We start from the raw sequence: 12,698 nt of genomic DNA, 5'->3' as shown, positions 1-12,698 counted from the left end.
ATTTTAAAAAGTAAGATTGTGTTAAATATATTATAACATATTATTATACATAGTTATATTTTATTAGGTATATAGTTAAATATAAATGTACCTACATTATAACTTTATGAAATACATTACCGATAATAGCCATTTCTTATGTATTAGACATATTGACAGTAGGTACAAAGTGCTTATAATTTTTTAAAAACGGATAGAATTTCAACGAAATATTTCTTGTTGTATTTTTACAATACATAATACAGCATTTGTTTATAGTGGGCAACCAATTATTCAGCCGCATAATATTGGTAGACAAGATTTATTTTTGTAAATTCTAATTTCAATCTCGAGTAGCTGATAATTATATTTTTTACTAATTAAAATAAAAAAAGGTCGTAGAAAAAGTAGTATTCTACTGGCATGTAAATCATTACATGCTCGTTGAATAATATACTATTACATAACTACATTATATTTTTTATTTTAAGACAATTTTAAAATTTTATTTTTTTACGAAATATGAAATGTGTTGAAAATGTTTATCCTGGTGCTTGTTCGTTAAATTAATAAACGTAATTTCAATTATTGTACCTGTAATTGAAGTTAGTTTCCACATTAAAAATAAAATAACTTTTATGGCCTTTGGGAACTGCGCCCATCTAGCCAGCAACACTTCTTAAAATCAACGCCACTCTTCTATGATCAACGCCAAACCAAACCTACTACACCATACTACACCAAGACCATTACGAATCCAATCGAACAATCAAGGGTAGGGAAGGGAAAACACAGACTAAGTAGGGATACGGGGTATTATTACCAGGGAGATAAGGCAAAGGTAGCAAAGCTATACCTAATCTAAAGTTTCAATTTACACATTAACGGTTTGTTCAAAGCTGTTCAACGTTCATCAGATTATATGGGAGCTAAACGTTTTCTTGCAATAGCTGCATATTGAATAGATTTCTTTGTGTCACATATTTGTCACATGCAAAAAATATATGATTTAAGTCACTTATTGTATTGAAATTTTCGCACAAATCCGACTGTATTACATTGATTTTATATACCTACAGTCGGAAAAAGGAAAGAATACCCATGCGTCATCGACGATATGCATACGAATCAAATCAAAAATTTCTAGTCAAAACAAAGTCTAAACTAAGTTAATACTGAAAATAAACGGATGTGACTACTACCCCACCGTACGATTTTTCGCTATGTAAGAATGTGTCAAAACTTTTTTGTGGTTTTATTCTTTTTCTGATAATATATATTTATTGGTGATAAATGTTACTATTACTACCGTAATTAATTACTTGATATAGATTATTAATACAAAAATAATGAGTAAGCAAATATAGTATTATGAATTTCTCCATGTTAAAGTTGCCAGTGGACGTAAATAGTAACATTAATTTAAAAAATATCGTTTATGTCAGCTGCATTAAGTGATTAAAACGAAAGTAAACTTAATGAATTCAGATCATTAGGTATCCAGGATCATTTTCCAGACAATCTGCAAATAAATGTACATTCTTAAAAATATACTAATCTGTAGTTTCATACACTATGTTTGTAAAGTCAGAATATTTTTTTTTTTAAATGTTAGTTATAAAAATTCTAACAATAAGCGTCTTTGGGGTTTGAAGTAAAAAAAATTGATGTTAGAGAGGTCAGTCCAATGACTGGACCTCTAGTATGGAACAAACATGACATTCCGATAATATGCTACATACAAACATACATTTTACACTTACAAACAATACATATATCTAAAATATAAACACAATTACGGTGAGGTATAAAACTTATTTATAAATAAGGTCCAGTGGATTTTTACGTTTTAGTCTGTGAGTTTGTTGACTATTATCAAGCAAGTTTATTGCCAGGGCATTTCGATGGCTTTCTAGGCGTTTTATGTACCGAACACTGCACTGAACTATCACTTCACTGATCGTAGGTACTTCTAGATCACAATAAATGTCTTTGTTTGACACGAACCATGGGGCGTCTGTTATAGAGCGTAACACTTTGGATTGTAATCTTTCCATTATGGATATGTTGGATTTTGCTGCTGTACCCCATAGCTGGATCCCATAGGTCCAGACCGGTTTGAGTATTGTATTGTATACCAACAGTTTGTTACGTATAGACAACTTCGATCTGCCCAGTATCCAATAATGTTTACGAAATTTTAAATTTAACTGTTGCTTTTTCCATATATGTGTTCTCCATGTCAAAGTTTTGTCCAGGTGCATACCAAGATATTTAACGCTTTCGGCTTGTGGAATTGCTTTGTTATTTATTTCTATATTAGGCGATATTTTACGACATTTTGTAAATATGATATGTTGTGATTTTGATTCATTGATCTTTATTCGCCATTTCTTTGTCCACTTTTCAATGTTCCTAATATGCCTTTGAAGAGATTCGGTAGCTATTGCGGGATTTTCATCTGTGACTAACATAGCTGTGTCATCTGCGAATGTTGTAGTCGTTACATTTTCGTTTGTTGGTATGTCGTGTGTAAATATTAGATATAATATAGGACCCAGAACACTACCTTGAGGGACTCCAGATCGTATAGGGTAGATTTTTTATGTATCTGCTTCATGCTTGACACGGTAGTACCTTTCTTCTAAATATGATTTTAGTATAGTAAACATTGAATCAGGAACGTTCATTTTTATTTTGAAGAGCAACCCTTCATGCCAGACTTTATCAAAAGCCTGACTGACGTCAAGAAAAAGTGCAGAACAGTACTTTTTTTCTTCAAAAGTTTTATTTACTATATCAGCGACTCTATGAACTTGTTCTATTGTTGAATGCTTCTCTCTGAAACCAAACTGGTGATCCGGAAAAAGATTATTATCAGTTATTATCTTCATTAGCCTGGTCGCTAAAAGCTTCTCAAATAGTTTAGCTAGTACCGGTAAGAGACTAATAGGACGATAAGAGGTATGTTCGTGAGGTGGTTTACCATGTTTATGGATCATTATTATATCAGCAATTTTCCATTGCGTTGGTACAATTTTGAGCCTTATTGTGGCGTTGAATAGTTGTGTTATCATAACTACACCTTTATCTGGTAACTCTTTTAAGATAGTTCCTGTTATAAGGTCATAGCCAGGAGCTTTTTTGGTTTTTAATCTATATTGAATAGTATTTTTTACATCTCTTTTTGTTACTGGCTTAATTTGCTCACTTGGCTGTTGGATTGTTGCTAGACTTTCATAGATATCCTCATCTTCTTCAGCACTGACAGAGGGTAGAGGTTGAAAAACTTCTTCAAGATATTTTCCAAATGCCTCTGCTTTTTCTTGATCTGTTCTCGACCATGAGCCATCTGAATTTCTTAATGCTGGTATGTGTTTACTGGGTTGTTTTAATTTCCTGGTGGCCTTTGGCCTTCCAAAGTGAATAATCAGTATCTGCTGTTGGTGTTAAATTTTGAAGATAATTTTCGATGTAGGAGTTTTTGTGCTGTAGTATTGTATTTTTCAGCTGTCTTGCGGCTGTATTGTAGTTCATTTTGTCTTGATGCTGCCTTGTGTTTTGCCATATCTTTCTTAGTCTCCTCTTCTCTTTAATTTGATTTCTTATATTAATAGGATTGTTTCTTTTATTCTGTGTATCTTTACATTCTGGAGTGGCATTCCAAGCAGCTTCTGCAGAAGTGTAGTAAATTCGTATACTGCCAATTCAAGTTCATCTTTTATTTTGAGAGAAATATTAAGGTTTATTTTTTGATGTATTACTTCCCTGGACTCACTCCAGTCGGTTTTATGATTGTACAGTTTTGCTGGACGTTCCTTCTCAACAAATCTTGAATTTAGCGTCGCTATTACGGGGTATGGTCTGAAGCAATTTCATAATTTTCAAAACCTTTGCTTACAAAGAAGTCAAGACAGTCCGGAAGTCTACTAGGGTCAGTGGGCCAGTAAGTAGGTGTGTAACTAGATAAGTGTTTGAGATGTAGTTCCTGCATCACTTGAAAGAGGATTCTACCTCTACTTGGTGGAGAAAGTCGAGAGCCCCTACTCACATGTTTTGCATTATAGTCAGCACCGGCAAGAAATCTATTACCTAGTGAATTAAAATAATTAGTAAATGATTCTTTATTCGGTGGATAGTTTGGTGGAAGATATGCTGCAGATATTGCTACTTGTCCAAGCCAATCTTCTATGATAATACTTTCTGCCTGCAGGTGTGGCTCTTTTATGTTACCAAGGTGATAGTGTTTAATCCCTTTTCGAATAATAACGGCTGCACCTGCTCTAGCATGCCTTTTAGCATCAGGGTGTGGTGCATTATACATTATATATTCATATAATTTAAGGTTGTGGTTGCTTGTTAAATGTGTCTCTGATATTAGCATTATGTCAATATTGTTTTCTAACAGGAAATATTGCAATTCGTTTTTATGATTTGCTAGTCCATTTGCATTCCAGAGTCCTACCTTAAGTAACTCACCCATTTGTTTTCAGAGAGAGTGCATGTTTGAGTTCTTCTTTTAGTTCTCTGATTTCTTGTGTAAGTTCATTTATGGTTTTTTGCTGTTTTTCCAAAGTTTGTTGAAGAAATAAATTTTGTTGTTGCAGGTACATGTTTTGTTGATTTAGATATGAATAGATATCATTTGTAGCTATATTTTTTGATGTAGCTTGTGCATATGTTAATCCAGTTTTTGGTTGGTTCGGGCTTGACGTAGGTCTAGGGCCAATATATTGCTGCGATGTAGATGGATAAATTGATTCGGTTTTTTGGAATTCATTTTTATTATTATTGTTGTTCGTGTTCTTTGGAAATTTCTGGAAATTTCTTATTTAATAATTCAACGTAGACTTGACAGCCTTTATTATTCGCAGGATGAGCGCCCCCACATAGAATACATTTTGCTGGTTTTCCGTCTTCTTTCTTCTTTGTACATTTACGGTAGTCGTGTTGTCCAGCACACTTGACACATCTGTATTGTAGTGTACATTGATTTCGTGTATGACCATAATTTTGGCATCTTTTACATTGGACTATGGTTTGTTTCTTCCTTGGAGCTTCAAATCGAATTACTGCATTTAACAGAGTTCCTATTTTATATATATCATTGTTGTTTTTTGGTTTGAAGTAACGTTTGGAATAATATAATTTGCTTGGTAACCGCCACCACTGGTTCCTTGCATTTTATGGCTTATTAATTATATACACAATAAAAATGATCATTATTTTTGTTTAGTATTATTTAAAATAGAATTTTTATTTCTTACCTAAAATGCTGGCAGTATCACTAATTGCTATTTTATTACTTTTAAATTTTATTAAAGACACGAGAAAAAGCTGTCTCACACCTCAACGGTTCGAATGAGATCAACCTTTTATCAACTTTAATTGTTTATTAATAACATTTATTTACAGCACTGAAAAACTGAGTGTAAATACGGAGAGCCAACACGTCCGTTTAGATTCGATGCTTGATACAAATTTTATTGACGTATTTTAATTAAATAAATACTTACCAAACCACAAATATAATATAATATCAAAATAGCTCTTAAAAGGACTCAATTTATTCAAGTAAATAAGACTGATTATTAAAATTTATAAACTCTACGGAACCTAACCTACTTTCACTGTCAAAGTGACAGAAATCGAATCAGTCAGATTATAGTTGACCAACACGATTACTCGAATAGTAGTTTATACAATCATTATCTCTACTCATGTTGAATGTTTTTTTAAGAATGACATTAGAAATACAGAAATAGTCAAGTGTGAGTTTAAATTTTCTACTAAATTAATATAACTACGTTGAACAATTGTATCGCCATCTCACTCTGTCAATTTTAAATATGTAACTGCGTATGTCTTGGATAACGTTTTTGCTTTGTAGACAACACTTAATAATCTATCTCTCTCGTTTGTTATTTATAGAAAAAAGCAGCAAATCCAAAATATGTGCTTGATATGATCGCTCATGTGTATTCTTTCATTTTTCCGACTTGTAGATGTGCGGGATAACAGGCATGGCCAAATTTTAGTCGAGAGATAGTAACAATATCTCTCGGGATATTCGGATGTAAAAGACAATTGACCTTGACAAAAGACCTTGTTGGACAATTTATACAGTATTTATTCCATTGAAGTTTCCAGTTATCATGTAGTCTGGTTTTACTTATGATTATACATTCTTGAAGTCCAATATCATTCAATGTTTCCTCGCCACTGAAAACGCTGTCTTTTGCCAACTGATCTACTTTTTCATTATTTTCAAGACCAATATAAGCTTTTATCGACGTAAATACTATATCACACTGCATATCTGTTAGATTAGATCATAGTATTTTTAAATCTTTGATGTAGGGATTTGCGTTAACAGAATTTCCATCTAGTTGACTAGATAAGCTTTTTAAAACTGATAATGAGTCGGATAATATGTTTGTTTGTTTGAGATTTTTATTTTCGGCATATTGGCATGCCTTTATGATAGGTGTGGTTTCTGCTGAAAATATTAATGTATTGGAATTAAGTTTAAATTTTTTTTTAACATCTAGTGATGATATATAAAAGGCGCCCTGTAAACCTTTGCGTGTGGAAGCTCTAGAACCTCCCTTAGAACTCACAAGAACATTTTTTCTGAAAAGTTTATTCTAAAATCCTATATAAAAGATCCAATCTTAAGTAAGAAAATTTCTGCACTAAACTACTTCGATTTAACAATAAAATATTGGTCTAAAAAACCTCTCCCACCTTATGTCCAGCATTTCGTAATACTTGCAATATTAGCAAAATTATTAGAAAACCACCTCAATCGTATTTCTTTCAGGCTTTAGAAACATCAATAATTCTAATTCCCTCATATTCTGAACTTCACACACTTAGCAAAACTACCCTTAATAATTATACTGCAAAATACCCTAAACTAATCACCTACAAATATATACCGATGCTTCAAAACAAAGTGATGGGAATTCAATTTTAACATTACGAATTGTCCGTTACGAATATGTATAGTAACGAACTGTCGCGGTTACGAACTGTAGCGGTTACGAACTGTCGCCGTTACGAACTGTCGACGTTACGATTTGTCGCCGTTACAAATTGTCCGTTACCATTTGTGTGGTTACGAACTGTCGCGTTACGAAATGTTTTGTCACGATATACAGTAAATGGTAAAGCAGTAACGATTAATTTCATTTTTGGGGAGCTAAATAGGGGGAGACTTTCACGATTTCTTTTTATCAGAAAAAAAGAAGCTAACTTTATTTTGAGCGTAATTCGCTTAGTTTTGATGCTAGAAATTATTATAAAAAAAATTAAAATAAAGCTTTTGTTAAATACTTTCAAAAAGTTCCAATGAGTTTTCCCAGAAAAGTGCCTCATTTTTCAAGAGCTACAACTTTGCTTTTACCGGGTCTGTAGATGTACACTTCATGAATACACCATTTTTTCGTTTTTTTATATGCTTCATTTTTTTAAGAATATTGTTTTGATAAAATACTGACTTTTTGAGTTATTTGCGAAAAACCGCCTGAAAACGTGTTTTATTTTTTGTTGAAGAATAATCATTTTCACTCAAAAATAACTCGAAAAGTATTGACTTAGTTAAGAAACTCTATAGAAGAAAAATAGCTTATAATTAGTCAATTTATCCATTTCCGAACATATTTGAAACGTATGTTTTTTCGCCCCCGAGAAGGGATTACTTTCGCCCCCAAGTAAAAGCAACCAACGGTACAAGTCCAACTTTGAAGTTGTTCAAATTTTCAAGCAAATGCGTAGTGACGCTGAAAATTACACTCCAAAATGGCCATTTACTGGGCTATTTATTTGGAACACAATTATAATTCAATGTATTGGAATCATTTTAGCTGGAGATCTGATAGCAATAGCCTCACAAAATGGAAGTATTTACTTATTTAGGGTAAGCAGAGATGGATATTCCTATAAAAAATCAAATAAAATAAGGGGAGCTCAACCGTTGATGCAACTAGACTGGAGTTCAGATAGTAACTTTATTCAAACTGTCACTGCCGATTACGACTTATCATTTTGTAAGTATAAATGAAGTAAACGAATTAATTTTTATATTACATACAAACTAGTAACCGGCAAAATAGTGGAAAAGACGGAAAAAATAATACGTTGTGATATAAAAAGAGATGAAACTTGTAAAGGTGGGAAATTATCAATAGAAACCTATAAAACATTTTATTGATAGTTTCCCTAAATTTTTATCTGAAATTGTTCGTCCACGTCCCCGAAAAAGACATTTCAGGAGGCTGCAGACGAGCCTCTTTTGACCCAAATCAAAATTTTAAAGTTAGCTTCTATTATTATTTATTGGACATTGTCATTGCAAAATTAGTGAAAGATTTAAAATGTTGAGCGAATATAATTATAATTTTTCTTTCCTGGAAAGTATATTGAGTTGGAGAAACTCCAAAGAAAACTAAATAAAATCACAATGTTTAAATTTACAAAAAAAACTAGCGCGTGGAAACAGATCTGATATAAATGGTCAATATCTATTTCATGAGTTAGAATTGTTATCAATATTATTTTTATAAATAAACACAACTCCATTCGATTTTTTAAGTTATATATATTCTAATAATTTACTCTCCGTTTTCCCAAATCTTTCTACGTGTCTAAGGATATATTTAATACTTCCAGTAACAGTAACTGAAGGAGAAAGGTCTTTTTCTAAACTTAAATTGATCAAAACTCAATAATAGACCAAGACAGATTAACTACCCTGGCTGTTATAATTATAGAAAAGCAAGTAAAAATAGATATCACCGAAGTAATAAAACTTTTGCCAACTTAAAAGCTAGAAAAGTTGACTTTGATAATATATATACATAGTGTTATAAAATTGACCCTTTTTGAATACTGAAACCATGTTTATTTAATATATAAATAAAGAAAGCTAACATAATAAGTTTAATTTTAGCGTACCTATAACTTATATAATCTTCTGACAAAAGAAGGGACAAAGATGCGTCTTGCACCCCGGCGCCGCGCCGTGTATGACTTAATTTGCCGGCCCTGATTATATTATTTCAGTTTGTTCGGACAGCGCCATAAACAATCTTACTAGTTTCTCATATTATATAAATATCTCTTATTATATAAATATCTCTTATTATGTATATAAAGTATATTATAAATGTTTTAAGGGGATGTAAAAACTTTGTCGCCAGAAAAAAGTCCAATTGCAGTCAAAGACGTAAAATGGTTTACACATAATTCAACAGTTGGATTCTTAACAGCTGGTAAGTCTATATTTTTATAAATGTCTATAATAGTCCATTGAAATGTTACATTTTTAGGCATTAGCTTGCAATTCTTAGAGGACGCAATTTTATTTTTTTAATGTGTATGAGGAGCCAGTAGAAGCTTAAGTTCAAGTTTGTGGGGTCGCCACCCTTGTCCCCCAGTCGTCATCTTGGAAAAAGGGTTGTGTAAAGGGTTTTCGCGTTGTAACTCGTAAACTTGCAACCTTACAGAAAATTTAATAAAACGTAAAATGTAGCAAATTAAATTTTTTACAATTTTATTTCTATTACTTTTTATCGTCAAGTGACCAACAAAAAAAGTTACAAACAAAAATAAGTGAGAATTTTGTAACAAGTTTCCTTTTAAAGGTTATAACTTTTTTCAGTTCATTTTATAATAAAATGACACCACAGCAATTTTGTTTTCAACGAACAATATCCACTATAAAGTTGTTTGAATTTAATTATTTTTCTAGGTTTTACAGCGCTCCAAACTTGATCAGGTTCTCGAATGCTCATAGGGATACAATAAAAACAAAACGTTAGGCTTACTTTTTTATGTATATATTTTTTTAATCATATATTTTATTATAATATTCTTAACATTCCTATGCTATAAATAAACTATTTTTGAGGTAGATCCCCTACCACCTATGAGGTAGAGTCTGCACGCGCGTTTTTAGGTTGTATCCCCAGAAGGCCTAATCCACGGACAATTTCTAGACAAAATAATATTATTTATTATTATATATCGAAAAAGGTTATATATATATATATATATATATATTAGGGTGGTCCAAAAAACTCAAGTTTTTTTTAGAGACCTAGGGACCCTCCCATTTTGTTATATCTAATAAAAGAATAAACTATGCCAAATCTTAACACTCTAGAACTTATGGAAAGCAGTGCTCAACAACATTTAGTTTTCATAAATTTCCGTAAAACACTTAAGCTTATCATTGCTATTGCTGCCGCACTTGAAAGCGGTAAATCCTGCGGATTTACCGCTTTCAAGAAGTTCTGTAAAAAGGAAACGAGACGCAGCAAGACAGAATGTTTCAACACAGATTAAATCAAACTTAGACATCAAAGAACCAATTGTTGTTAATTGGGACAAAATCCTGCCCGACATTTTAGGTTCACAAAAGGTAGATAGACTACCAGTGCTAGTTTCCTATGCTGGTGGAAATGAGAAACTACTGGGGGTGCCAAAATTGGCTAGTGGAACAGGTTTAAACATTGGAGATGCAGTACTTAAAACTCTTAAATCATGGGATCTCGATGATAAAGTCATTGGTATGGGCTTTGACACAACAGCTGTAAATAATGGTCTTAAGAGTGGTGCATGCACTTTCCTTGAAAATAAGCTGAATAAAGAACTTCTGCCGTGTCGCCAGCACAAAATGGAAATCATTTTGGGCAAAGTATTTGCATTATGTTTGGGACTTTCAAGCTCTCCTGAAATTTCCATATTTAAAAGGTTAAAGGAATCATGAAATGCAGTTGATCGATCAGATTACACACCATTAATTTTTCCTCTTGGAGAAGCCGAGTTAAAAAACAGTGCCATCGAGTCCTTGCTACATCATCTTAGTAAGAAAAACCAGCCTCGAGATAACTACCTCGAACTTATTGAACTGACGCTGTTGGTGTTGGGACAACCAATAGAAAAAATTCACTGGAGAGCACCTGGGCCTATACACCACGCTCGGTGGATGGCTAAGCTTATTTATGCATATAAGTTGTACCTTTTCCTAGGTCAAGGAGTTTACCATCTCACAAACAAGGAGAAAGAAAACTTAGACCGATTTATCCGTCTCGGTGCACTTTTGTAGGGGAAAAACTGGGTTGAGGCTCCAATCAGCGCCAATGCAGCTTTCAACGACCTAATTTTTTGGAAAGAGGCTGGGAAATACAGCGTCATTGATGAAGATATAGCCAAAACTATCAAAAAAGCCTTGCAGCCACATTTGTGGTACCTATCTGACGAAATGGTCGGGTTATCACTTTTTTCCAATAAAGTGAGCCGTGAAAACAAAGTGAGCATAGTGAATAATATGTCTGTCCAGGCACCGCCAAGGATGATTAGAGGAAATGCCGATTTCCTAAGCGATGAATGTGAATTGGCAGATTTTGCTAATAGTAGAACAATGTTTGTTGTTTACTAAGCTCAACATTATGCAAAGCTTTTTAAACAAGCACCCAAGTGAATGGGAACAGGACCCAGAGTTTAAAGAGGCAAAAAATACAGTAAATAAAATCAAAGTGGTCAATGACATCGCAGAAAGAGGTGTAAAACTATTTCAAGATTTTAACAAACTCATAACAAATGATGAGGACGAAAAACAGCTGTTACTGCAGATTGTAGAGGCTAATCGAAAACAAGTCCCGACTGAGCCAACAAAGAAGGCCGTTCTAGAAAGTCTACAGAAACCATGAATTTCCAAAGACAAAATTTAAAGAGTTCATTTTTATTATGGCCTTCAATGTAAAATGTACTTATTTTAAACATGGATTCCAATGTAAAATAAACAAATAAATTAGGTTTTTGTATCCTAACATGTCTTGTAATTTTTTCAAAAATCGATAAAAATATTCTTGTTTTCATTATTTAAACAGTATTGAGCACTGCCTTCCAAGTGACTTATGGCTTTCATATTTTGGGTTCTTACTTCTTTTATCAATTAGAAAAGAATTGGGGGGTCCCTTGCCTTTTACATTCAACTTGAGTTTTTCACATAGGATCTTGAACCACCCTAATATATATATATATATATATATATATATATATATATATATATATATATATATATATATATATATATATATATATATATATATTATATATATAATAGTTATTATTTTTTCATTCCCTTTAATGGTCCAGGCTGCCGGTAAAGACCTGAATCAATATCCGAGGTGAATTTTTTTGGTATAATGAGAGCGTATAATGATGCTTATATACTGACGCTTATATACTCGATTATATACTGATTAAAGAGAGATATCGTAACACCATCAAATCCGTTAAAACATATCCAGGAGCAGATGTCAAATCAGACCATAACCCACTAATCGCTAATGTCACGCTTAAGCTTAAACGTATTAGAAAACCCCAAAGAACTTCAAATATAGATGTTAGAAAACTGAAAGAGGTTGATATAAAAAACAAACTTCAACAGAAAATATACGAAAACCTTGATAAATTAGATACTAACACCTACGAGATAAACCATCAATGGGAAACACTAAAAAATTGCCTACTTGTTCCATGCGAAGAGATATTAAAAGAACCGATAAGAAAGAGAGACCACTGGATGACCGACGAGATACTCGGCATGATGGACTAACGAAGACAAGCCAAGAACAAAGACAATCACAATTACAAAATAATTGACAATGAAATCAGAAAAAGATAAGAGAGACAAAACAAACTTACTA

General features: G+C 32.6%; 1 protein-coding gene across 1 annotated transcript in view; it reads left to right on the top strand.

Moving 5' to 3' along the window:
• LOC114337264 (echinoderm microtubule-associated protein-like CG42247) overlaps nt 1–12,698 on the top strand; it is a 195,660-nt gene that overhangs the window by 163,869 nt on the left and 19,093 nt on the right. Inside the window, exons 13-14 of the mRNA XM_028287679.1 lie at nt 7,848–8,030; nt 9,159–9,254. Coding sequence (XP_028143480.1) covers nt 7,848–8,030; nt 9,159–9,254 — 279 coding nt within the window. The remainder of the gene's footprint in view (nt 1–7,847; nt 8,031–9,158; nt 9,255–12,698) is intronic.

This window comes from Diabrotica virgifera, chromosome 2 (assembly GCF_917563875.1).
Source record: "Diabrotica virgifera virgifera chromosome 2, PGI_DIABVI_V3a".
NCBI classification, from domain to species: domain Eukaryota; kingdom Metazoa; phylum Arthropoda; class Insecta; order Coleoptera; family Chrysomelidae; genus Diabrotica; species Diabrotica virgifera.
This window is presented reverse-complemented; position numbering and strand designations above follow the sequence as displayed.